At 38.5% G+C, this 27,183-nt stretch overlaps 1 protein-coding gene across 4 annotated transcripts in view; it reads right to left on the minus strand.

Annotated features, from left to right (window-relative positions):
* CCDC171 (coiled-coil domain containing 171) overlaps nt 1-27,183 on the minus strand; it is a 157,392-nt gene that overhangs the window by 105,379 nt on the left and 24,830 nt on the right. For all 4 annotated transcript variants that reach the window (XM_048291288.1, XM_048291287.1, XM_048291285.1 and 1 more), the window contains exons 7-10: nt 23,068-23,160; nt 21,619-21,779; nt 13,201-13,339; nt 4,152-4,254 (exon numbers count right to left, since the gene is read on the minus strand). In XM_048291288.1, coding sequence (XP_048147245.1) covers nt 4,152-4,254; nt 13,201-13,339; nt 21,619-21,779; nt 23,068-23,160 — 496 coding nt within the window. The remainder of the gene's footprint in view (nt 1-4,151; nt 4,255-13,200; nt 13,340-21,618; nt 21,780-23,067; nt 23,161-27,183) is intronic.

Genomic DNA, 27,183 nt, shown 5'->3' on the forward strand with positions numbered 1-27,183 from the left:
TCAGATTTCACATTGAAGAAAGCGACAAGTGACACCTCACTATAATTTTTATCACTTAACCACAGCTATAGCCTTGCACAGAGCTCTAATCCAGTCTTCTCAAGTACAAGACCAACCTCTCACTACTACCCACTACAGGAACCTTCTGCATTGATCTTGTTGCACAGAAAAAGATAAAAACTATTTTTTCATACTTGTAGCTCTAGAGAAATGGTAACACACAATTGTCATTCAGTTTAAAATAATACCTATTAGGTCAATTTAAGAGTTATCTTCCATGCCATACTTTTTGTCAAGATATCTAAATAATGTTTTCATTTTTTAAGTCCCAATCTGCAATGCTGTCATCAACATCATGTTTGCCAAAATTAGAATTTTGCCAGTAAACTTTCCATGCTGCCATTCCTTGCCTTTGCTGTAACCTTATTTCTAGGCAGCTCAATCTACCAACAGGAATACCACATTCAGCGTATCTGCATTAGCTGAAAACAAGCCTATGGCTTTAATGCTGCACAAATATTGTCTGTCTTCGTACAACTATGCAGGAGACATGCAATGTAATCCAAATGCACTCTGTTGTGGCAGAGGCACCATGTCAGCAATGAGATAGAAAACCCAACCCAATACTTGATGTGTACGCCCAGTATTGCCCAAGAGTTTGAGGGGAGAATTTGGGGAAAATGCCAAGTTCCATAGCAGTCTAACAGACATATACAAGTGAATAAACTCTTAAACCTGATGTTTTGGACTTTCTGCTAGCTGTACTGGGCTGGGGTAGGAAAGAGTTAATTTTCTTCATAGCAGCTCATACGGTACTGTGTTTTAGATTTTTGACCAAAACAGTACTGGTGGCCTGTATTAAATGGTGATGCTTATCAAAGCAGATAACACTCTCAGAACTTTGCACTCATTTCACTTTTTTTTCAGATTACTACAACCGCAATTACTTTTTTCCTGAATACAAACATTCCGAAGAACATACCCTGTTGAATAACTGCAAAATATGATGAACTGAAAAGATACAAAGTGAAATCATGCAAATGGACCAATAAGAATAACGATGCTGTGAAAAATTTATAAAGGTTGCTAGAAAAGGAGAACACATGGATTTATGCTTGTTATTTTGAAATGTATAAAGAAAAGAAAAGCTTTCTAAAACTCTTTACGTTTTAATCTCTATTGGGTTTGCGTGGGCTGGTTTTTGATAGTGGGGGTGCTTCAGGGGTGACTTCTGTGAGAAGCTGCCAGAAGTTTCCACCATGTCCAGCAGAGCCAATCCCTGGTGGCTCCAAAGATTGATGTGCCACTGGCCAAGGCTGGGCCAATTAGAAATGATGGTAACGCCTCTGTGACAACAGGTTTAAGAATAAATCAAAACAAAGGTTGTGGCACAGTTTTAATTGTGACTACAGAGGAGCAGGAGTGAGAACAAGTGAGAGGAACAACTCTGCAGACACCAAGTGGATAAGGAGGGGGAGGAGGTGCTCCAGGCACCGGAGCTCAGATTCCTCTGCAGCTTGTGAGAACCATGGTGAAGCAGCTGTGCCCCTGCAGCCCATGGAGGATGACAGGGGATGCAGAGATCCACCTGCAGCCTGTGGTGGAGTCCCACCACAGCCAGTGGATGCCTGTGATCCAGTGGAAAACACGGTGGAGAGAGGGGTGCTGCTCCCAGGCTGGAGCAGCTTGTCCTTGGAGGACTGCACCCTGTGGAAGAGTGACCCATGCCGCAGCACTTTGGGGAGCACTGTTGCTGGTGGGATGGACTCACATTGCAGCAGGTCACACAGAGCTGTTGCTCATGAGATGGAGCCACACTGGAGAAGTTTTCAGTGATCTGTCTCCCGTGGGAGGGACCCCAGGGTGCAGCAGGGGAATGACCCCTCTCCCTGAGCAGCGGGAGAAGCCACGAGTGATGAACTGACCAAAACCCCCATTCGCTGTCTCCTTGCACCACTGGGGTAGGAGGTAGAGCTGGAAGGAGGAGGGGTTGGGGGAAGGTGGTTTTTAAGGGCTTATTTTACTTCTCATTATCCTGCCCTGATTTTGTTAGTAGTAAGTTCACTTCATATCCCTAAGTCGAGCCTGTTTTGCCCATGATGGGATTTGCTGAAGGATCTCTCCTGGTCCTTACCACAACCCATGAACCCTTTGTTAAATTATCTGTTCTCTGTCCAGCTGCAGAGAGGAATGAGTGAGCAGCTTTCACGGGTGCCTGGCATCAGCCCAGTGTCAACCTATGACATGATCTTAAAAATATAGTTTTATCTTCTCTTTACTATATAGCCTAAAAATCTCAGTCTAACTGGCACTTGAATTAAGGGGCTGGATCTTTAGTGTTGGATCTTAATAATGACAGATTTTTAAGTAGATCTCCTAATCCCTTGAGTTCAAAGTTGACCACAACAAGAAGACTGCCTGGTCAGCTGCGGCTCATGTAGCCCCTCATCTAGTAATTAGACTACAAAGATTTGTTTAAGATTTTAACTTTTATTGGCACCTAGGCACTCCCATTTCAAATATAATAACCATTTTTTTTAAATTTTAATAAATACTATTAGATACAAAAATTTGTAAGTACACCAGAGGAATAATATAATAATGCAAAAGCATTAAAAATTAAGTTTCCAACTTAGAAGCATAGCAAATATGTAGAACAAATGTCTTAGTCGATGTCTAGTTTAATATTAGCTGTGAAGACTCAGTCAATCCACTGCAAAACTAAATTTTACTATCTGCCTCAAGAGCCTCTTCAGAGATGCTGAAGCTTGAAAAAAAAAGATCACTTTAAATTAATTTTTTTAAAGTTTACCTCTAACAAAGCAAATTAATACTGAAGGTACTGTTATTGAATTTCTAATATAGAAACAAGTGAAAGCTGTTCTCAGCAAGGTTTACAATCCAGAAGACAATTGCTGCTTTGGAAACTGCACTTTGGCAGCAGCATCCAGCTCCCCTAGGAGTTTCTTAAGTCTCTCTGAGCACGTGGAACTTTGCAAAACTGTGGGAAACATACAGTTTTAAAGAGATTTTCAACTGTAAACCTACAGGTACTATCATTGAAATTACATTTATAATTATTAAATAAAACTGATACCACCTCCAAAACAAAAAAATCATATAGCCTATGCAAGGAAATCAATACAACACAGAATCAAGGCTTGCCTTTTAATGACAAGAGAAATCCCAAGAAGTTGTTTCCTTACTGAAATTTAACAGCAGCAGGCCCTAAAAAAAGTCATTTTGTGACGACACAAAAATATGTGTCTTCATTTAATAGTGTTTTTAACAAAACATTTATGTCTGTCGTTGCTAAAAAATGCAAAAACATAGCACAATATACATAAAATAAACCCATTTGCTCTGTAAGCCACATTTTACTTGTTTTCTTCCAGTTTACTTTCACTGTAAATTTGAAGCATTTTATGTCTAGTATATAATTTTTCTAACAGGAATTACAGTTTTAAATGAAGATTTTTAAAAGTGTTCAATTTTCAGCTTTAAAATAAATCACTAGCTTGATGTTAAAGTTCATCTTGTTTACATTAGCCACTATTTCAAATGTCTAACCAGGCAGCAGTTTGTTGAGTCTGATACAAAAATTATATGTAAAGCCAGGTAGCAGAGTGACAACCAGGGACTTACAATTAATTTTAATGAAAACAGAGAAATATTTGTTCTGTATGAGATTAAATGAATGTAACATAGTACTGGTCCACAATCAACTGTAAAAAGTATTGTGTTGCATCATGTGTCCTACACAACCTTTTTGAATATATGACCTTTAAGTTGCTGAAGGTTGCCTCAGAATTTGGCTCAGTTCAGGCAAAACATCTGTTCCCTTTGCAGGTATACTGTAAGGACTTTTTTCTCAGTTGGATTTAGAGCACAGCAAGTGAGCCCTTTTCTGACCGATCATATACACCCCAGCATTTGTAAATCAAGCTCTGGGCTGACAACAGCAGGTCCACAATCCGTCACCCTTTCTCAGCTAGCAAGGCCATTTGACTGCTGTGAGAACTGCTCTTATCATGTCATCAAATCAAAGCATGTTGAGAAGAGGGAATGCAAGAGGCATCTGCAGAATTCCCACAATGTAGTGACTTTGGAACATTGACAGATGCATCTGTCATTTTATACCTTCAACTAACCTGCTGTCCGCTGGCCTGACATAGCAAAGCTGTCCAAGAGTAACTCCAGCTCTCTCATGTTGTTTTCATACGTCTCTGTTAGAAAGACCTGGTGTTTCTTGGCCTTTATTTGACAGGAGGAACAGACAAGACAAGAGGGGGCAGGGAGAGAACACATTAAAATAAGTAAACAGAAGAAGTACACATCACAATGATATACTTATTCCTCTTCAAATTTCTCTTATATTTCTTTGTATGTCTTTTCTTGAGCCAAGAGATCTAACATGACATAACAAGTAAGTAATACAGAACCCTGTAACACACAACATAAAACTAAAGGACTTCAAAAGAAAAACAAAAGATGGTTGTACAAAAACTTAGTCTTCATAATCTTCTGCTTTAGAAGTACCTTAATGGACATTAAATTCTGTCCATCTATGCAAGCAGTGAAATCTATTGTTATACCCTACAAGGGCATTCAGAAAGACACCAAACTACTGGCAGACAGGCTAGAAATCCATGATTTGGCACTCAGTCAAATCCCACACCTATTCTCATTGCAAACCTGCCTACTTCAATTGTTAATATCTTCCATGCTAGATAGGGATTTCTTCAATACCAAAAACTCATCCTCATGCATGGAACATAAAGCTACACAGTTCTTCAGCCCCCACCACTGAATTTTCTTAAAGAAAGCTATCCACTAAGTGCAGTCTATTGTTCAAATCTAGACACCAAATTTTTTGAGGCCAGAAAAGAACTACAGCAGATTTTTTAAATCACTACAATAGAAAGACTATACCAAATCATTCCTTCAATTTATATCTGATATTATAACTTGCAGTTTTCAAAGACATGCATCCAATAATTCCAGACAAGACCTTTTGGGTATATGTAGTTTTGATGTCTCAAGGAAATGTATGATTTTAGCTGCTGACTGACAAAAAGTAATATACCTCAGCAATTTAGAAAACCCAAAAGCAGCAAAAATAAACAAAAACCGACCATCCCTACCCCCCACCCCAATTCAAGAGGAAACTAGATTTAAATAACTTCACGATTTTCTTATGACAAAGGTTATGGTCAAAGATGTCTCATGACTTTCAACTGCTCAATTTATTTCCATTCTAAATTCTAACACCTGTTTGGGTAATTCCCATTTCTACTTGGTAATGGAAAGTTAACCTTTTTTATTGAGCAAAATTCTACTGTTTTTTATCACATCCAGAAACTGTTGCTTTAGTTATGCTTCACTGCATGTCAAAGAACCCAGGCAATTTCTCATGTGTGGGAAACATCCTCCCCAGGAAAACTGCTACATACTGGTAGCATATAACTGTCAGGATAAAAAAACCCAAGAAATGCGTTTAATTCTCTGCAGTGTTCTTCACTATTCAGTTTAAATATTTTATAAATTTGCTTTACTCTTTCAATTTTAATTATATGTACTGTATATCAACTAATATATTATTCATATGTGTATTTCAGTGTTAGGTCCCCTGTAGCATTTACACACTTTTCCTTGTGTGAGAGTTTGTACTACACTTCATAAAGAATTTCCAAGTCACTTCTATATATTGAAAAATAGCCAAGGTTTAATTCCTACTCCATAAAATTATCTATATAAATAGAGCTTGTAAATGCTGAGATCCAGTAAAAATATTTTATGGGATGCAAGCACATTAAACTAATTTACTCTCAGGTACTTACATCATCTCCAAGACCTCACAAATTAAAAATAAGAAAATACAACAATATGAAAACATCATAATAAAATAAATGCTCTTTTTACATAAAATACTCCAGCACAGAGAAGGTCAGACTAAATCTTCCCAGACAAACATTTTCCTATGGAAAAGTCAAATGTGAGAATTTTTTTCAATCTTCTCATCCAATTTTTCCATTTTGTTTAGTTTATTTACCATAATTTAGTCAGTGTGTTCCAGTCTACTCAGCCTTCACCACTTTTCTGTGCTTTACTTGCTAACTGTATCTACACTTCCTAAGTCAATTTTAATCCTTTTTCAACAGTAATACAGATCAAAAGGAAATTACTTAGACTAGCCAGTCTCTCTACACTTGAACTGCAAAATATTTAGTATCTTTCTAACTTCCATTTTCAATCACTGTCCCCATTATCAGAAACTGAAGAAAAAAACACTGTAAATTACACTGCTGAAAATCCAGGCACAGGTTAAGAGACCAGAAGGATCTATTATTGATCTGATTTCTTATGTCTCACTGACAGGTATCTAATAAGAATGTATACAGTCATAAAATCATGACTCAATTTAAGCTGACAGGACCTGTGGAGGTCATCTGATCCCACTCCCCACTCAGAGCATGGTATGCTCAAAGTCAGGTTAGGCTGCTCTGAACCTTGTTCAGTCAAGTTTTGAGTATCCTCAAAGATGGTGTTTCAGCAAACCCTCCAGGCAGCCTGCTCCAATATCTCACAAGCCTCATAGTGAAGGTTTTTGTTTTCTCCTTACAGGTAATTATAACTTTCCTGTTTTCTCTTATACTTGTAATGCACAGATATATGCATAGCTCCATCTCCTCCACAAGCACCCACTTGATAGTTTATAACAGTAGCTATTTTCTCCTTAGTTTTCTTCAGTCTGAAAAAATACAGGGAGTATGCATAATACTTCACTTTGAAAAGGAAAATGGAGTGCACGAGTATAGAGTCAAACACAATCAATTGCAGCTGCCAGATACAACTATTCCAGGAGATGTGACTACAATCCTTCTCAACAACTCCATCCATCAACACGTTTGTTAGGGGATGCCATTCCCATAGAACTGCTGGAAAAGTACAGGTATAAGCGTTTCCTAGGTTATTTCAAAAGGGAAATCAGGTGGCAAAATTACTAAAGCCTTTATATAAGAGAGTTTGCTTCACAGACCACATTAGCAGAAACAGGTGGAAGAATATTTGTAAAGTAAGTCTTCTGCTGACTTTGCTTGACTTCCTGTACGCCAGCATGGACCATTCTTGACCTAGATAGTGATCCTTGAAAACAACCTTGAAAGCCAAAGGCAGGAGGCCTGTATAGGTATGCAGGGAACTCCTGACTAAATTCAAGTATTAATAGGAAGCATAAGGAAGGTTGTTCAAACATAGTAAACTTGGAAAAATACAGAGACATTGTTCAAGCCTAGAGGGATATGTTTAGGAATGCCAAAATCCACCTAAAGTTGAATCAGGCATGGGATGTGAAGAGAAACAGAAAAAGCTTTCTGAAGTACATCACCTGCAAAAAGAAGACTAGGCAAAATGTGGGCCCATTACTAATGAGGCAGTGATCTGGTGACTAGGACAGAGAAAAAGCCTTCTCATTGCTTTTTTCACCTCAGTCTTCACTAGCAGAATCTGCCTTTGAGAATTCCAGGTCCCTGAGATTAGTGGCATTTCCATGAACACTTGAGAACTTAAAATTCTCAAAATATACTAGAAGTGTTTCCTATACTTCCGAAAGACAATTCTCATCTTCACAATATATTTCAAACTGAAGGCTAAAAACCTGATAACATGGGAGAAAAATCATACCTTCTGAACCCAGAATATATGTTGAATTTTAGCATGTACAATGCTTCCTTGAAACAAACTTCATTTCCTTAAAAAAGGGTCCTATTATCATACAACAACTCTTGAGGACGAAAACCTTTTAGTAGAAAATGTGCTTAGCAACATATTTATTTAATCACCAATTTCAAAACACAATTGTCCTTTCAAAGAAATTAAAGAGAAGCCAAGCATTTTTCATTAAAAATACTGTAGACCCCAATGAGGAGAAAATCTTTTTTCCAAACACCTTGTATCTGTATCTGTAAGGATAACCTGGACTATTCAGAAAACCAACTGCTTATAAAATTATTCCACTCACTGTCAGACTTGTGTTAATCTTCCAGAAGGGTATTTTTATTTATCTGGACAATTTCCTACTACCGTGGTTGTAGACGTATTTTCCTTAACTACCAGTATTTGATTTTTGTTCCTGTTCCATACAGAAATTATGTCTCATTGTTTTTTCAGCATTTTCCAAAAGCCATGGTTTGCTAAAATAAATGTAAATTTTACGCAGAGTTCCAGGACAGCTCACAGAACCTGATACTGCAAATGTGCATCTGTATCTCAAGTTCAATAACCTTTTAAAAATAAACATGTGGGCAGGACTTTGAGGCCTTACCTTAACAAACCACTGCAGCAGTATGCAGGGAGCTGGGGTCCAGTTGTACAATGAACTGCCATTACTCCCGAGGAACTTTCTCTACTTTGTTTACAGTTACAAGGGGTTCCTGGGGGGCTCTCTTGCACATGGATTAATTCACCCACACAGTCTGAAGTACAAATCCCAGCTAGTGATGGCAGAGTAAGAGCCAAATCCACAACTATCCACATGGCCACCAAAGAGCAGCATGTTCAGATACTCCTGTATCAAAGTGGTCATGCAAATTCTTTACAAAAGTATCCGAACGTTTACCAGGCATGACCTTGGGGGCAGCAAATCAAAGCATTTACAGTAATACAAAAGACTGCTCCACAGTTCACAAAACACGGGTTTTACTCAAGTGATGCTCTGTAAAGCAGGAAAGTGGCACAAATTTTTCAGCAATCAGGCATAAATTGTAGTAAAAAACCAAACCAAAACAAAACCAACACCCTCACCACCAAACTCTCTCCTTGGGCTACTACTTATTTTTGCTCAAGTTATCAAACTATTGAATACTTCTTTTATTTTCTTATATCGGCTGGAATATTCAAAAAATCTACAGAAGGATCTGGCCACATGTAAATTAAATACAATCACTCAAGAAATTTAGTATCTCAGTCTTACAAAATGCTCAAATTTTATTGGAACTATTCTTTGTCCCACAAACACAGATTTGTAACAACGTTTCGTGGGAGAGAATGTTATGAAATATCTCTTTGGGTTTTAGGGTTTATTTTTTTTCCAAGTCAGAAAATTTTTTGAGAACTGCAGCTTTAAATTCTAGATTCTTGTCTTTGAACACCAGGACAACACAGCTTGAGTGACCGCTGCACTTCCCGAATAAATTACAAAATTGGTTTGTTTGCAGAAGATCATTTAAGCATATGCTTCAGACTGACTAGTTTTCTTAAATTAGGACATAAATAGAAGTAGCATCTGGGAAGAAACACTCCTACCTATATTAAGGCAAGAAAAAAAAGAGTCAGGGTAAAACAACACTTAACAATCGTTAGCACAAAATTAATGAAGAGTGTGTATTAGGATTGCGATTCTTTTTTTTAACTGAAAGAAATTGTCCACATTAAATTGCATAGATGACATTTACATCTTTGCTATTGTGTACCAGTTTCTACTCAACAGAATTTGTAGAACAGAATTATAATCCTCAGGGTGCTTCATTGTCTGTTCAGTCAATACCTAGGCCACTTCTATTAAAGAACGATTGTTAATGTGTACATCTTGGAACTAGATTCTCAAACACTTCTGTTCTGACATTCAGTGTACAATAACCTACAAGGCTTTTACGGACAGCTGAGATGCAAACAGAGCATGACTGCAGGCATGGCTGTAAGAGAAAGATTTACATGCCACGGGGAGAAAGACAGGCTGTGTGTAATCTACTACACAGTTTATAGACAAATTATGCTAGTTCTGATAGAATCTATAAAAAGGGCTGGAAATGTCTTCCAAATTAAAGGAATTTATACTAAAATACAGTATTTAAATTATTTCACTTTCCTAACATGCATTCCGGTGAACTGCCAAGTTCTCCAAATTTCAATATGCATTTCTCATAAAATAAAGGTTTAACATCCTGTTTGTCCCATACTAAGATCAACCACAACTAGGTACTAGAAATGTAAATATCCCAAGTAACTTAAAACTCCTAAAGACACCTCTTATTCTTTCCACGAGGCAGGAATACAGCTGGAGCTGTTTCATTTTAAACCAAGTTAAATCACAATGGCCATTCTTCTAAATTTGTATCCTTGAAACTAAAAATTTCTAGAAACCCTAGCTAGAAATAAGACAAGCTTGAGACCAATTTATTCAAATAAACATAACGTAAGTATTGAGAGCCTTCTCATGCTGAGCATTCATAAGCAGTTTTGTTTGATAGTAACAGATCTACCACATTTGATCCATGCAAGTTTCTGGCACACTTCTGCCACATGGTGATATTTAAAATTACAAGCAGAAAAACTACTTAACTTGACATTCAACTGATCCATTAAGGGAAAAAAAAGCACTTTTTCATACAAAGTTTCAAAATAATGAACTTTTTGTATCCTACAACTATTTTACAAACAGAAACATTAACTTGTATGTTAAGAGTACCGTGAGAAACCAATTTAAGATTACCAGACTGAAGTGGAAAAGACATATTCAGGGTGTCTAACAATAGTACAAAATATAAGAAAGTAATTAACAGATCAAGAAAGCGGGAGGGGGAAATAAAGAGAAGAGAATGCACTGGCAGTTTCACACAATTTTAGTATAGGTAAAGGGAAGCCTAGTAACAGTATACTGAATGCAATTTATACTTAGTTTCTGCTATAGTCTTCTGCTTTTTGATTTTGGGAAGAAAAATAACAAAAAAGCTGTCTATACTGAGTAAACAAGACCACACACAGGCACTCCTGCTTCCCAAACAAATACGAAAGTCTTCAGGAAAAATACAAAGCCATCCAAGGTGATAAAAATCTAATCCCATGGGGGACCTCTAATACAGCTCCTCAGAAAATGAGTTATTTTTATTACCTGTTCAAGACAATCTTGTGGCTTGAAATCATTCCAGTAAAGTAAAACAATTACAACAACCTGCTATCTGAATAAGACAGTTCTTTCAAGTGGGGCAATCTATTTGCTTTTACATTTCAGTAACACAATGTTTATATTGAGTACACCATTTAATACTGTTGCCATTACCAAAAAACCTTAGCATGAATAGAATTTTGTCCTGAATTCTCATCACATATAACATACATTTTACTAAGGAATTTTTCTTTGTATTCTTTTTGTGCCTGATAAAATGATTTCTTCAGGTTGACTAAGGCAGCAAATGTCTTTTAATACTTTAATCCTTGCATTGAAGAAGCTGTGTCCTCCCAAAAGAAGAATGCTTTTTTAATTTTATTTTTCCTCAATTTATTAATTACCCATCTACCTGGGAAGTGGATAACACTAAGACAATGTATGGAATAACTCCATCAGCTGAAGAGTAGACACCAACAAATCTGAAGACTCTCTGATGCAGATCTCTACTCCTATATACTGAATAGCACAATGCCTGTCAGTAGCAGTGAAGAGCTACTTCCCTGAATGTGGGTCATCTCCTACACTCATAGGTCCAAGAGAAAGGAAGAAGAGAAATTCACAAGTTTAGAAAAAAAAATTGGCTAAGTATAGAAATACTATAAATGCTACTACACAATGAAGAAAGATAGGGTTTTCTAGATCATAGAATTATAGAATAGATTGGTTTGGAAGGAACCTTAAAGTTCATCTAGTTCTAATGATCCTGCTGCAAACAGGGACACCTAGTGCTAGACCTAGTGCTCAGAGTCTCATCCAACCCAGCCTTGAACTCTTCCAAGAATAGGGCATCCACAACTTCTGTTATGAGAACAACCTGTTTAAGTGCCTCACCACTCTCACAATAAAGAATTTTTTCCTACTATCTGATGTAAACCTTCAGTTTGGAGCAATTCCCCTTGTCATGTTACTACATGCCCTTCTGAAAAGACTCTATTCATTTTTCCTGTAAGCTCCTTTCAGGTACTGGAACGTCACAATTAGGCCACCCTAAAGCCTTCTCTTCTCCAGGCTGAACAAACTCAAGTCTCTCAGCCTTTCCTCATAGCAGAGCTGCTCCATCCCTGTGATAACTTGGTGGCCTCCTCTGGACTCTCTCCAACAGGTCCATGTCCCCCTGTGCTGGGGACCCCAGAGCTGGATGCAGCACTGCAGGTGGGGTCTCACCAAAGCAGAGCAGAGGGGCAGAATCCCCTCCCTGGCCCTGCTGCCTGCACTGCTTTGGATGCAGCCCAGGACATGTTTGGCTTGCTTTCTTTCAGGAGAGTCACATCCAGCCTCTCATTCCCCAGCACTCCCAAGTCCTTCTTGGCAGGGCTGCTCTCCAACTGTTCATCCCCCAGCCTGGGCTGACACCGGGGGCTGCCCTGACCCAGGTGCAGCACCTTGCACTTGGTCTTGGTAAACATCCTGAGATTTTCACGGGCCCACTTCTCAAGCTTGTCCAGGTCTTTCTGGATGGCATTCTATCCTTCAGATGTGTCAACTGCACCACTCAGCTTGGTGTCACCTACAAATTTGCTGAGGATGCACTCCTATCCCTTCATTTATGTCATTAATGAAGATATCCTAAGCTTTTTGCTTTGACCATCCTGCTATTGAAGAGGATAGCAAAATTGTTATTCAGAGTTGTGGTGGGTAGAGACAGCGGAAGGCACCAACTCCTAATATAAAAGGAAAAAGATTTAATGAAGTAATTCTGTAAAATATATCCAATATGACAAATGCAGACCAAGCAAAACATAAAAACGCAATCAACTAAAAACTTTGTCACCTTCAAATAAGACATTTTCAAAAATTTTTGCAGTCAAATGCTTGCACTAAAAAAAAAACATTATTTGAAACAGAAATAAGCAAGCCTACAATGGTAACTAATCAAACCTGAGAAAAAAACAGCTTGTGTAGGAAGGTACAACATTCGTCACACAAAATCATAATCCGTATCTACAAATTGTCTTCTTCATTAGGAATGCAGAGGCTGGTTACTCTTGACTCATAGCCATACTTTTGAAACAATTGTTTTCTGCAAATAACTCCTCAGTTAAATACTAGCTGTATCACTAAAAATGCATTTTTGAATTCGCTTCTCCAGTATCTTAGCTATATTTACTTGTTTCACAAAAAAAAGTAATATAAATAAAAAATCGAAGTAACACAAAGTCAGATTTATTCCACATCTTGGCACAGCAAATGCAGATTATGTTCACAGGATGTTTAAAAAAACCTAAACAACGAGTGCCATAGGCTGTTTGTCTTACCATTGCAAGTTCCATCTGTAATTCTCTGCAGCTTTTTTCAGCATTTCCTAGTCTTGCAGAGAGGTCTATAATTACCTTCTTCTTTTCCTCAATCACTTCTTTCATTTGATTGTTTGAGGAGAAACACTCTCTTTCCAATCTGGAAAGTTTCAACATTAGAACACTTTTATCAAAAATACTTATGTCAAGTATTCTACATATTTTTAAAAGATAATCTATGGGTATCACATCATGTTAACACATCATACAACTTTTGAAGCTGCTCCCCTTGTTTTTTTTTTAACTGAAGAAACTTATATATTCCTTCTAAGAAAAACTTATCAGTTATGGTTATGTTCTTTTCCATTACCAAGGCTTGTGTTTTAGACTTCCGGTCATAAATTAATTTGATCATTTGGATATGGGCTCCAGATTACATGTAATAAACAAAAGTCATTGTATTTTAATTAACACATTAGTTCTCTTCAGAAAGACATCACATCTTGCATCATCAATACTGATTTCAAGTACAAAACTTGCTCCTGAAGTTTCCCCGTACCTGACTATATTCTTACCCTGGTTCTGGCCAGAATAGGGTTCATTTTTGCAGTAGCCAGGAGTGGGCATGGCTAGGACCTGGAGGTTATTCTATACCACCTCATGTCTTTTTCTGGGGAAAAGACTTCTCCCTTGTGGGTAGCATGGCAGAGGGACTGGGTATGGTTGGGGGTTTCCACAGGGAGCAATCACAGGTGAATCAATGGCTTTTTTTTTCTTGTACACCTTGTCATTAGTATTGTTGCTGTTACAGTTTGTTGTCTTATTTCATTGTTGTGTCCAGTAAACTGCCCTTATCTCAACCCATGATCTTTACTTTTTGTTACTCCAGTTCTCTTCTCCAGCCCATCACAGAAGGAGGAAGAAGAGGAGGGGGGGAATGATCGAGCAGCACACAGTTTGGAGTGTTTCTGTAGGAACACTAAATTGGGGAATACCATTCCTAAACCATGACAATTCTACTCAGAATGGCATGATTTCAACAGCACATAATTCAAAATTTCAAGCAATTCTTGTACTACATAGTCCTCCTGGTATTCAAGAAAACAAATATATAGAAAGCCTGGCATTGATAAAAAGGTGGGTCATGAGAAAACCACAAGGCCAGTCAACAGCATATAGGAGACACAGAGAGGGACAGGAATCCATGGAAAAATTTTGAAGGATTGCCTAAGTATATAGGGATGGAAAGGAGGTGCCTCAGGAAAGGCAATTAGCATTTGCAAAAGATGACAAAGACAAGTAGAAGGGATTTTACCACTATCATGGTAGGAAAGAAAACATGAACAGACTTCGACACAAAACAGCTATTTTATCAACAGCAGAGAGAGAAGGTCACCATACTCACCGCCTTTTTTTCCTCAATCTTCCCTGACAAGGTCTACTCCCAAGCCTCTATGATCAGTAAAAGGACACAAAAAGGAGAACAATTGCAAGCAATAGGTGAGGATTGAGTTTGAGATAACCTGTGAGAACTCAACCCATAGAAGTTGAAGAGGCCAGCTCACCTACACTCAAAGGTTCTGACAAAGCTAGCCAACGTCAAAGTGACATTGCTTGTTATCATCACAAAAGGTCACAAAAATTGGGGGAAGTCCCTGGCAAATGAAGAAAGGCAAATGTCGCACTTATATTTGGAAAAGGTCAAAAGGAGAAGCCAAAGAACTATAAGCGAGTGAGCTTCATTTCAGCCCTGGAAGGTTACAAAGCAAATCCTTCTAGAACAACTTTTTGGGCTCATGAAAGAGGCAAAGGTGATTAGGAATACTCAGGGAGGATTCACCAAAGCTTAATCATGTCTGACCAACCCAGTTAAATTCCATGATAAAATGATCAGGGCTGTGGACAAAAGGAGGGTGAGTAGTAGTTTTAGCACTTTCCCACAGAGCTATTTTTACAGCTACGTTACAACTTAAGTCTAGATATGTGAACTACAACATTGATAAAAGTGGTTTGATGGTAAAGCCCAGATGGTAGTAGCTGGAATGGGTGTAATACTGTAGAGGTCTGTATTAGATCTGTTTAATGGCTTTATCCATCACCTGGAATAAGCCAAGAGTGCAATCTCACAAGACCTGCAGCTAACAGTGAACCGGGTGTGGGTAGATCACAACACAATACAATTGATACGCTCAACAGAAGAGCTGCCATTCTCTAGTCACAGAGAAAGAACAGGCCAGAATGAACCTTCTGAGATTCCACAATGACATGTGCAAAGACCTGCATTTAGGAAGAAAGACTATCCTAAAGTGATGTGGCTTGTAACTGTGGCTGGATAGAAGCTATGCTCAAAAAGGACCCAGTAACCATGGTACACAGTCACAAACCAACAGCATGGCATATGAGTGGAGATAGCTAACACCATCCTGGGCTGTATTAATAGCAGCATAGCCAGATCAAGGGAAGTGATTAATCACCCTTTAGTTGGCAGTCATTACAACACATCTAGGATAATGACCACTTTTAACTACACACATCCCTCATAACCTAGGAAAAAAGTTGGAGTGGGCAAAGGGAATGGTCACCACCACGGTTAGCAGCTGAAATACATGTAAGAACTGAGGCAACTTGGTATGTTCAAGCTGAAGAGGAGATAACTCCATGGTGTATAACAAGCCTCCCAGTATCTGAAAGGAGGTTATCAAGGAAATGCACTCGATTACTTCACAGCAGTGTTTGGCTACAGAACAAGAACTCCAAAGAGGTTCAAACAAGGAGAAATGTTTTCCAGCTTTATGGAACAGGTTCCCAGAGAGGAGCCATCTCCATTCTCCACATTTTCAAGGCCCAGCTGGATAAAACCCTGAAAAGCCTGATGTCATAGCTGATCTTGGTTTGAGCAGCAGGTTGGACTATAGATCTCCTGCAATTCCTTTCAACCTGAACTATTATTTGATGTAGCTCTCAGCAGTAGAAACATCCAGGTGTCGCTCATCTCTTTGTATCTTCTCCTATCACTCCTGTCTCCCTAGAACTGAAACTACTGCAAACAGCTCAAAGTTCTTCCAGCTTTGAAGCTTTTGAATCAATATCAATAGCTGAAGGACCACATCAGTCCTCCAAATACCTATGCGCTTCTGCATCAGCCTGGCTGATTCTCTGCTGTAGCTGTAGATGTTTTACTTCTTATTCTTCAAAACTTGCCAGTTTCAGTCCCCCAAAGTAGCTTCTACTCTCACAGCTTTCAGAAACACAGCAAAAGCATTTCCAAATTATTCTATGTCATGTTCTCACTCTTCAAGAAAAGTAAATTCACACAGAGACCCAAATCCCACGTTGCTTCCAATTTACATAGTGCTATTGGGTTCAGAGCTAATTAATAAATTATGCAACCCAGAAAAGCCTGTTAGCTTGGTTTTGGTTATTACAACTATATTTTTTCTAAGAAAATAAAAAATTATGCAGCCCAGAAAAGCCTGTTTGCTTGGTTTCAGTTATTACAACTACCTTTTTTTCTGAGAAAATAAATTCTTACAGCATTATATAGTTTCCAACTTTGGCATTATTTACCTACATCAAGTCCAGCTAAAGAGACATACAAGTGTTCTAGCACAACAAATAAAAGTCTGTAAGACTTTCATTTGACTAAGGCTTAAAGACAAACTCATGCAACTCCTCCAGAAAAAGAGAAAATTTGTTTGGATGCCAAACTATGTCTTAAAAGAAAAAGCCAAGATCCTGACATTGTCTGAAGTCCAAGGACCAGACCCTTCAAAGGTAAGTAGATCAAAGGCTCTTGTATTCTCTCAGAAGGGGTCCAGTGAAAGCAATCACTGATATTCACCAATGTTACTGACACTTGTATGCTTCAAAGAATAAAAAGGGCACAGGAAACAGATGAGGCAGTACCTGCCCATACCATGTAATTACCTCAAGGGAACTGAGTAGATTGATGTCCACCTCAGAAAAAGCTTGACCTTCACTACCTATCTTTATAGAGGTCTGGAAGTTTAGGTGTCTCAACTAACAAAATTGTGAGGATAGGCTGCTCATGTTTCTTCAAGATCTCTTAACAAAACCACCAACTGTTTTAACTGTGTTTTAACTGTCTTAACTTTCATGGACAGGTTTGCATTCCCTGAAATCACAGAAGACAATTTGCTTTCAAAAAACTCAGCTGGCAGAAGCTGCTAGGAGTAATTGCCTGAATCAACACATGATTGCAAGCAGTGAAAAGTAGTGTTTGGATATTAGACAATATTTATTCTCATATTCAATTAACACAGAGAACAGATGCCTCAAGTAGGCATAAATTCTGTTTTATACCAAAAAAACCTCTAGGATAGGGCAAATTGCTTTCCTGAAAAAGAAATACTGAACATAATTGTCCTGTTTAGAGCAAAAAGTGAAGGCTTTTTAAGGTTCATCCTGCATTTTAGTAACACAAGTATTTACTTCTCTGTAAGCACTAATATTGAAATTCCTAAGGCAAATGGTACCATATCTGTAAAAACTGTATTCCATAGTCTTAAGTACAAAAAATACACTTATTCAGGTATTTTCTGCAGTAATTCCAAACAAAGAAAAATATTCTCTAAAAAAATCTCTTTATTTTTCTTTTTTGAGAGTAACATTTTCATTTAGGAGTTATTCCCATTTTTCAAAGATGTAACTTTTGTGGATCAAAAATATCCTAGACACACACCCCTTCAATTCTCAAAGAAATATCTTCATACATCTAGACAAAAGATTCTCACAAGGAGCAAAACTATTGAACGCACAATACAATTCAATATCTAACCATTATCCTTATGTTGGTTCAAATAATTTAATACAGAAAAATATCTTTAAGAGTTTCTCAGAGACTTAACTGGAAAGCTACTACTTAAAGATGTTCACCTTTTTAACTAAATTTACTAATCTAAAGTTTTATAAACAGATCTTGTGGTAAAACTTGTAAAATTCTAATGGTTTGGAAAATATCTAAACAGGTGTTTAATTTACCATTAAAAATGCTGCTAGTTAGCTAATAATTTATCTCTATTGATGCCTTTCCTGGTCTTAAAATCAAGAGTCATACACGGTTAGAAAGGGAAAAGGGATTTTACCTTGGTATTTATTTTAAGGTGTACACGTCCAGGTCATATGCATCGAGATGCACCCCGCTGAGTCTATCTCTGTGTCTGTCCCCCCCCAACATTGGGTATAACATTATAGGTTTTACTAATTAGCGTATCTATCAAAGATTCCCCAATGAGAGGCTCAAGTGAGCCCCCTTCCCCAAGGAACCTTCCCCTGGATGGTTCTATCTTGGTTTACAGAATGTGTTCTGGAGAGGACCTTGGGGTCTGGGGCACACTGATCTCTAGCTACGAGGCTTCTAAGATGTTTAGTCTCCTAGCTTGACAAACAAGTCCAAGAATGTAGGGAAAAAGCACTAGGAATACAGAAGTTGTAAAAAGGTATAACGGGTATAAAAGGCAAAAATCTTCATGGCATCACTATTATCATTTATTGATTCCCAGAACATATTCATACTAACAGCTCCCTGCCTGATTACAGAAAGCCGTGTTATGGCAGCCATGTTGACAAGACAGGACAGTTTTTTCTAGACTGAAAACTACTACAGCTTAACAAGCATTAGTCAAAAAAAAAAAAAAAAAAAAGCCCCATATTTCACTGAGGATGATGAATTTTTCCGGTCTAACCTCAATACTGTTGGGGTTTTAGGAGCTCTCCTGGCTTTTTTTTTCTGTTAAAGGAATTTTCCCCATACGTGTTGCTAGGGGGACAAATGGCTGGGTGCTTTTAAGAAAAACAAAAGAGCTGGCTACTCTTTTCTTTCACCTGGGTGTGTGGGCAGTCCGGCATTTGGACAGAGAGGGAGGCTGCTTTCTTCGGCTGCTTTTCCTTCTGCCAGAGAAACCCCGGGATCCCAAGCCGGCCTTTCCCCACCCCGCTGGGAGCCAGGCCATGGCCGCCCTGCCCCGCGGTTGCTTTGAGCCTCTGCTACGTCGTAGCCCTGCTCGCCCTGCCTGCCCAGACCTCCGGGGGTTCTCCGTTTACATACATCTCGTCTGCCACCCGGGATTTGTGCTCATTCCCCCACCCTTCCAGCCTGCCATTCCAGCCTGCTGTTCCCGAGGGTCCGGCCGGACACCGGGATCAGCTGCCCAGGGGTTTGTGAAGCCTTTGTCCCATCCTTCCCGGGATCCCAGGGCACCAGAGCCGCGTGCTCCCCGAGCTCGCTCCGGAGCGCCCCCTGCAGCCGCGGGGGAACCATCGCACCTGCCCTGCTCACCGGGAGCCGCCAGCGCCCCTGCCGGCTGCGAGCGGAACTGCACCCGAGGGGAAAGGGCCCGACAGCCGAGAAGGCTGGCACTGGGTTTGTGATTGTTTGCTGTTACTGCCAGAGTTATTGGTGTTTGTTTGATTGGTTATACACATTTAGATATATAATAGTAAAGAACTGTTATTCCTATTTCCCACATCTTTGTCTAAAAGCCCCTTGATCTCAAAATTATAATAACTCGGAGGGAAGGGGTCACATCTGCCATTCCAAAGGAAGCTCCTGCCTTCCTTAGCAGACATCTGTCTTTCAAACCAAGACAAATACAAAGACAAACTTCGGAATATTAGGTCTTGGGACAAGTGAAGAAATGATTCAAGAACAAACACTGGAAGAACACTAGTTCAAGAAAACTTTCGTAACATGAATTTTTCCATATTTTCTGGACCACTCAAATATGGGAACCTACCCGAGGGAAAAGAAAAAACCCACTAAACCAAATTAAAAACTAAGAAAACCAAACCAAAATGAAAAAAAAAGAAAGAACCATAGTTCATATGCTCTGTAAGAATAAAAAGTTACATACAAGAAAATCTCAGACAGTACAAAGTAGACTGTTACACAAAACTACTGATCAAACAGCCATTCCTCAAGAAAAGGCTGGTTTGAACGCAAAGGAACTTCTTAAAAACAAAACAATAAAAATGGAATAAAATGTCAAATCAGTGGTGGAGGCCTTCTCCAGTTCAAGGAAAGGCAAAGGACTTGGTATCAGTTTAATGTCATGTATTTGCTGCCAGAGAACCCATGCTCAAAGTAAAAACAACCAGGCAGGATGAGATTACAGTTTAATTAACGGATGCTGTTTTAGAACTGTAGAGAATCTTACTTATACACTTAAACAGTTTCACAGCTTGAAGACTGCAGTCTCCCTGAAGAATTACTTTAGATTACTATCATACTGTATTTCACAAATTTTTATCATAAAAGTTGTATCTTTTTCTTTGAGAAAAAGGTTTTCACTTTTTAATGTGACTCTGGTTTATCTAAACGCCCATTCAGACCTCTCTTGATGTTTTTTTTAACAAAGAGTTCTAAGATGTTTATAATACAGCACACGTTTCAACTATATTACTAAAAACATCTCTGTAAGCATGAATATAGGAACACTCAGGCCACAAAATTCCTTTTTTGTAGGGAAACCAGTCTCTTTTTTCCCCTCTACTGCTTGTACAAGCAAGTCACCACAAATACTTTTATGTACAGACCCCCATAATCCTAGACTGACAGATGCAAACTCTGTCTTTTCCAACCCATTCTACTACCTTGAGTCTCTCCCCACACCCCAAGTGTGCCACCTACTTTATGTCTCCTTAAACTCCCTCTTCCCCTAAATTTCATGAACTACTATCATTTATTTCACCTACTCCTCAGTTCTCTGCCTTGCAATACCATTCTTCTTCCTGACATTTTCTCACCCCAATATAAACTTCATTCAGCCAAGGAAGAAGACTCGGTACAGTGTATCCTATCTCTGCCCAGGGAATATAGCAAAACCTTTCTTCCAAAAAACATCTGTTACCACGGACACAGCAGATTGTGCGGAGCAGGAAAGGAATCCCAGGTAATTTCATCTGCTCTCATACACATCATCCCTTCTTCTATTTTCGTTAGCTAGTTAACACTTTCCACAATCATTCAAAAGCTGAAAATGAAGATTCACCACTACAAATGATACACAACTTCTCAACAGGAGTCTTAAAGATTGATCTAGCTCATTAAAGTGGAAAATAATATTTTCATAAAAATGTAAGTCTATACAGAAGAAAAAAATCTGTTGGAACCCTGCCATGTGTGCTTTCCTACACTCCTCCCAAGCACACAGGAAACAGGACCCTGTCATAACTATTTTTTCCAACATTTTTGCTTTGGCAAATAATCAGTTACAGATCAGCTATTTTCTTTACCCACCCATATGGTTACTGATATGGACCTATTATTAATGGAACACCAGGTTCTGAACTTCAGGTTGGTTTGGGAAATAGCATCAGATTTAGTTGTTTCATACTGACTGAAAACTATATAAATGTAAACTATAAGTGGTAATCAAGCTGTCTACTGCCATTTTACAATTAATTTAAAGGGAAACTTACACATTGAGTTTTTCCAAGTTCTTTTGGGCATTGTGTTTTTCTCTCTCATATGCACTTTCTAACCCTTGGAACTCTTTCTTGATCATTTCTAAATCTGAAAGAGCTTCTTCTCGTCTGTCCTTTTCCACATGCACAGCTTCTTCAAGTTCTTGAACTCTTAACTACACCAAGTGATAAAAAGCAATTAAAGCAAGTTAGGAAACACTAACATGATCTTCAGTGCTGTTCTATGGTCTGTTCTGCTTTACAGTAGAGTATATTCTATTAATTCGATATAGAAGCATATACATGTAAAAAACATTGAACACATATAAAAATGTAAGAATACATGAGGTTCAAAACAGAGACAAATAGATATGATGATGAAAATTACCTTCTCCTTTGGAGGTGTCTAGAGGTGTCTGAACAATTTCAGTTCTTATTAATACTGAAGCTTTCCAGGGAAATTCTAGTTTTTAAATAGACTCATGAAGTGTGGGACTAACAATAAAGACTACACTTCCTCTCAGAACAAAGCACACTTCTAGCTTATACATGTATGTAAACAAGGAAAAAGACTTTATCAGTTATTCACCAAAAAACGTAAGTGTCTAAGTTTAAGGAATGTTATCCTCTCAGTTCCTTTGTATGTTGCAGCAACAGAGAGGAAATTAGGCAAACTAAATATTTTCTACTAGTTTAATTATCACTTTTAAAATTTAAGTGCCTGCACATACAGAAGATCAAGAAAATAAGAATTGAAGAATGGCAATGCTTATTTTTGTTACTCGGAAAATAGGAAAAAAAAGATACCAAATTCCCTTCTTTTTTGCTTAGTTTTTCGAAAGTCCAGTAAGTTTGTTAACTAATGTGATATTACTAAGCAATCACCATTTAATTTTTTCAAACTTTTTTTTTTAATAAACCATAATTATTTTACTGAGTCCAACACTATTATTCGTATTATCAATCTTTACTGGTAACTGCAAGTATCATAACTTTGAAGATGAAATGTACTCTGAGAAATTATGTTTGAAACTGCAGTTTCAGGATGCATTACACTCTCACTCCTAGAGAAGTCGGATGTATGCACCGTATCTCCAAATTGCTCTAAGTGGCCATTCAGAAGATACAGGGCAGGATATTTAAACAGTAGTGTAGTGTTTAACTACTGTGAAACATTTCCTTTACCCTCACACTTCAAATGCTAGTGGCAATTCTCAAACTTACAAATGTGACATCTTATTCTATTATTTATTCTAATAACTTTAAAGTTCCCTGAAAAGCAGATATTCTTCTATTCTGTCCTTTTATATATTATTTTTTATGATTTTGACACTTATTGCAATAAATCTGTTCAGGGTTTTCCCTGGAGCAAGTGTTCTTCACAGTTTTTGGAGCATTGTACCTTCACAACTTCCTCAACTGTTTTACTGTAAACTTCTATGAAATATTTAACAAAAAGTTTACCTGGATAATCTCTGAAGCAAAATTGGATGCTAAATGAGCTGCTCTCTCTGCTTCAATGCTTTCTTCCAGTTTCTTTGTTCTCACTGCAGCTGCCTAAAAGTACATTTTGAGGATATTTAAGTTCAGAGAGATGATATGACACCAAGTTTATTCAACTCATTAAGTATAATAGGACTCCATACACCAACCTGATATATCTGAACTACTTTGGAACTCTGACAACTCATACCAAGAAACACATAAAAAAATAATTTTTACATATATAGATTATTAAATTAATATTTTCTATTTAATTAAGTAAATTGATGTAACATGATGTTATTGCTGCATTTTTTATAATCAGCTAGGATCAGAAATAAAAAAAAAAAGTTAAACATTCTACCTATTGCCCCACTATTTGCTCACCTGAAGCAACATAACCAGAGTCTGTATGTTCTGAAATACATTACAATAGAGCATCTACAATTTCATAAATGAGACATGATGCACAGAAAAGATTCTTCGAAAATTTATCTGCTTAACGTACTTAATTTTAAAAAATCACAAATAGTGCCACTGTACTTTCTAAGATTATTCTCATAAATAAGAATGTCTTCAAAAAGGGTAAGAAGGACCCAGGGAACTACTAGCCAGTCAGGCCTCACCCCAATCCCTGGAAAGGTGATGGAGTGCCTCCTTCTGGATACCATCTCTATCAACATGGAGAACAAGAACGCAATCAGAGAAGTCAGCATGGGTTCAGCAAAGGGAAATCATTCTTAGACAATCTGATTGACTTCTATGATGGGACAACTACCTGGATGGATGAGGGAAGAGCAGTGCATACTGTCTACCTGGACTTCAGCAAGGCTTTCAACACGGTCTTCCACAACATCCTATAGACAAACTAGGAAGTGTGGCCTGGATGAGTGGACAGTGGGGCGGACTGAGAACTGTCTGAATGGCAGATCCCAGAGTTGTGACCCAAGGCTGGAGGCCTGTCACTACTGTGTCACAAGATTCAGTACTGGGCCTGGTATTGTTGAACTTCTCCATCAGTGACTTGGATGAAGGGGCAGATGCCTCCTCAGCAAGTTCATTGATGACACAGAGCTGGGAGCAGGGGCCAATACCCCAGAGGGCCGTGCAGCCCTTCAGAAGGGCCTCGACAGGGTAGAGAGATGGGCAGAGAAGAACTGTCTGAACTCCAACAAAGGCAAATGCAGGATCCTGCACTGGGGGAGGAATAACCCCAGGCACCAGCACAGGCTGGGGTCTGATCTGCTGGAAAGCAACTCTGTGGAGAAGGACCTGGGGGTCCTGGTGGACAAGAAGCTGTCCATGAGCCAGCAGTGTGTGCTGGTGGCCAAGAAGGCCAGTGGTGTCCTGGGGTGCATCAGGAAGAGCGCTGCCAGCAGGTGGAGGGAGGTGATGCTGCCCCTGTACTCAGCCCTGGTGAGGCACATCTGCAGTGCTGTGTCCAGTTCTGGGCTCCTCAGGACCAGAGAGACATGGAGTTGCTGGAGCTGGTCCAGCAGAAGGCTAGAAGGATGATTAGGGGACTGTGGAGCATCTCCCTTATGAGGAGAGTCTGAGACAGTTGGGCCTGTTCAGCTTTGAGCAGAGATGGCTGAGAGGGGACCTCATCAATGTCTGTGAGTATCTGAAAGGAGGGTGTCAGTGGATGGATCCAGGCTCTGCTTGGTCATGCCGAGCAATAGCATGAAAGGCAACAGGCACAAATGGACACACAGGGAAGTTCCACCTGAACGTGAGGAAGAACTTCTTTACTGTGCAGGTGACTGAGAACTGGAACAGGTTGCCACGACAGGTTGTGGAGTCTCCCTCACTGAAGACATTCAAGAACCATCTGGACACAATCCTGTGCAATGTGCTCTGAGATGACTCTCCTTCAGCAGGGAGGTTGAACCAGATGACCCAGTGTGGTCTCTTCCAACCTGACCTATTCTGTGACTCTGTGAAAAATAGCTTGATTAGGACACTTTATATTCTCTAGGTATTATTCCTTCCAAACATCAGCTCCTAATTCACTTTGCCCTTAATAGAGAATTAGAAAACTATGCCCTGCTTCAGTTTGGAAGGACTCCTTAGCATCCTTCCACAGCTGAACATCTGTTAACAGGGCAGTTTTACTCAAAAAATTGTGCCAGCCTATTAAAAGTCAACAATAAATTAAAGTGATGTGGATTTCACTTCTTTTTTATAAGACTTAAAAACTCTGTCTGAAAATAATTCTATTTTAAGTTTCACAGAAGACAAAGGAAGCAGTGAGGAAGGTATCTATTACAACATTTAGAGTGGGAAATGTAATTCAAAAAAAAAATTAAATTAAGAAATGGAAACTTCACTGAGAATATTTCACTGCATACCCTAAAGAGCAAAAACACTTTTCTGTCTTTAGCTGGCTTGTTCAAGTGTCTGTTCTTACAGCAAACACTGAAATGAAAAAAGTGATTTTGCGAGTAAAGTTTTCAGGCACAACATACTAATTCACAAGCTCTATACTGAATTTCACTTCTAAGTCTTATTTTATTTCCTGAGCACCTATCCAAAGTAGAACTATGCCTTCATCTCAGCCTCACTCCAGCTGAAACCAGAGATGCAAAACACCATCAAAATGGTTAACTTATCCTCTCAAATGGAAGCCCCTAAAAATGTTAGATTTTTTCAGTCTCAAGATGAAAAATAAAAACTGAAATAACAAATAATAGCTTGAATGAGGGCATGTGCAAGAACTAAAAACTGGAGCAACATGATTCTCCCAAACAGAACATACCAGTATCACTTCTTGGTACAGCTCTTTAAAAGAAGAGTCTGTCTTCTAAGTTAACATGATGGACACTAAATGCAAGGACAAGCCATGTGGTCCGAAGGAAACAAAAATTCCCAGAAATATAGAAATCTCAGTCCTAAGAAAATCCTGGGCTGTAAGTGAAGAAGGCAGGAGCAGGCAGACATCTCTAAGTGCCAATATATCATTCTTTTGACGTCTGAAGTAGGAGCAATTCCATTTAAACAGTAACATTTGTAGATGTTGCCTTTGCTTGTGTTGCCACAAGTCACTGAAGAATTAACTTGTAGGATTAGTATGCCTATAAAAAAAAAAGCACTGGCAAAAATTAGGATTTCAGCCACAGACATCTGTGATGAACTCTGGAATAGGAGAAACAGCTCCTTTTTACAAACAAGACAGTGTATCTAGCCTACTGGAAAAGAGTTATGAATGCTCTTCCTAACCAAAGAAGAGCCAGATGTACCTGACAGGTATCCAGTGTAAAGCATTCAAACAGATTCAAGATAGTATACAGAGAAAAATCATATTAGAAACTAGAAATCAAACTTTGACACAAAAGTATCATCTTACAGATTGTATCCCCATATAAAGGCATGAGAAAAGTGACTTCTTCAAAACTGGTGTTTCTTCCTACAGTTAAACACCTCAATGCCCTATTGTTGCTTTTGAAGCTCCTCTTCTTCTAGACTTTGATTATTTAAAGCTTTGCCTCAGTAGTTTGTTACAATTTTGATTTTTAAAATCCTGTTTAAATTAGTTCACTTACCTCCAAAAAACAAAGAGCCAAGGAAAGAAACAAATCTTTTCATTCAAGATAAGTCACTGTCAGAGATTTGACAGAACTACCACTAATTTTTTGCATTATTAGAAACCAAAGATGAAGAGTAAACTGTGTTCTTTCCAAAAGTCTCAGAAGATTACTCAGGCAAACCTTAATCTTATTTTACCAGTCTATATACTATACCCAAAAGATCGGATGCTTAAAAGAGCTTGCAGAAAAGCTACATATGTGTATTGAGGAAGTCATGTAAATTCTGACTGTGGAGCAATAAATATTCTTTTTCCTCTGCTCTATGATTACCTTGCTGAAGCTCACCGTTCACCATAACTCTAGCAAATTTAAACAAAGTCAGATGCCAGCAAATCATTGAGAAATCAGTCAGAAAAAAACCCCAAACTTTATGAGAGATATCAAACCACCCACTACCACTTAAGCATGGCTAATCAATACAGATTTATTAATAGAAAAAAATTCAGATTTGCTTAGACTGCTCTAAGGAAAAGAATCTTGGTATTTCAGTCTATCGAACTGCACATCAGCC

This window comes from Corvus hawaiiensis, chromosome Z (genome assembly GCF_020740725.1).
Source record: "Corvus hawaiiensis isolate bCorHaw1 chromosome Z, bCorHaw1.pri.cur, whole genome shotgun sequence".
Taxonomy (NCBI): domain Eukaryota; kingdom Metazoa; phylum Chordata; class Aves; order Passeriformes; family Corvidae; genus Corvus; species Corvus hawaiiensis.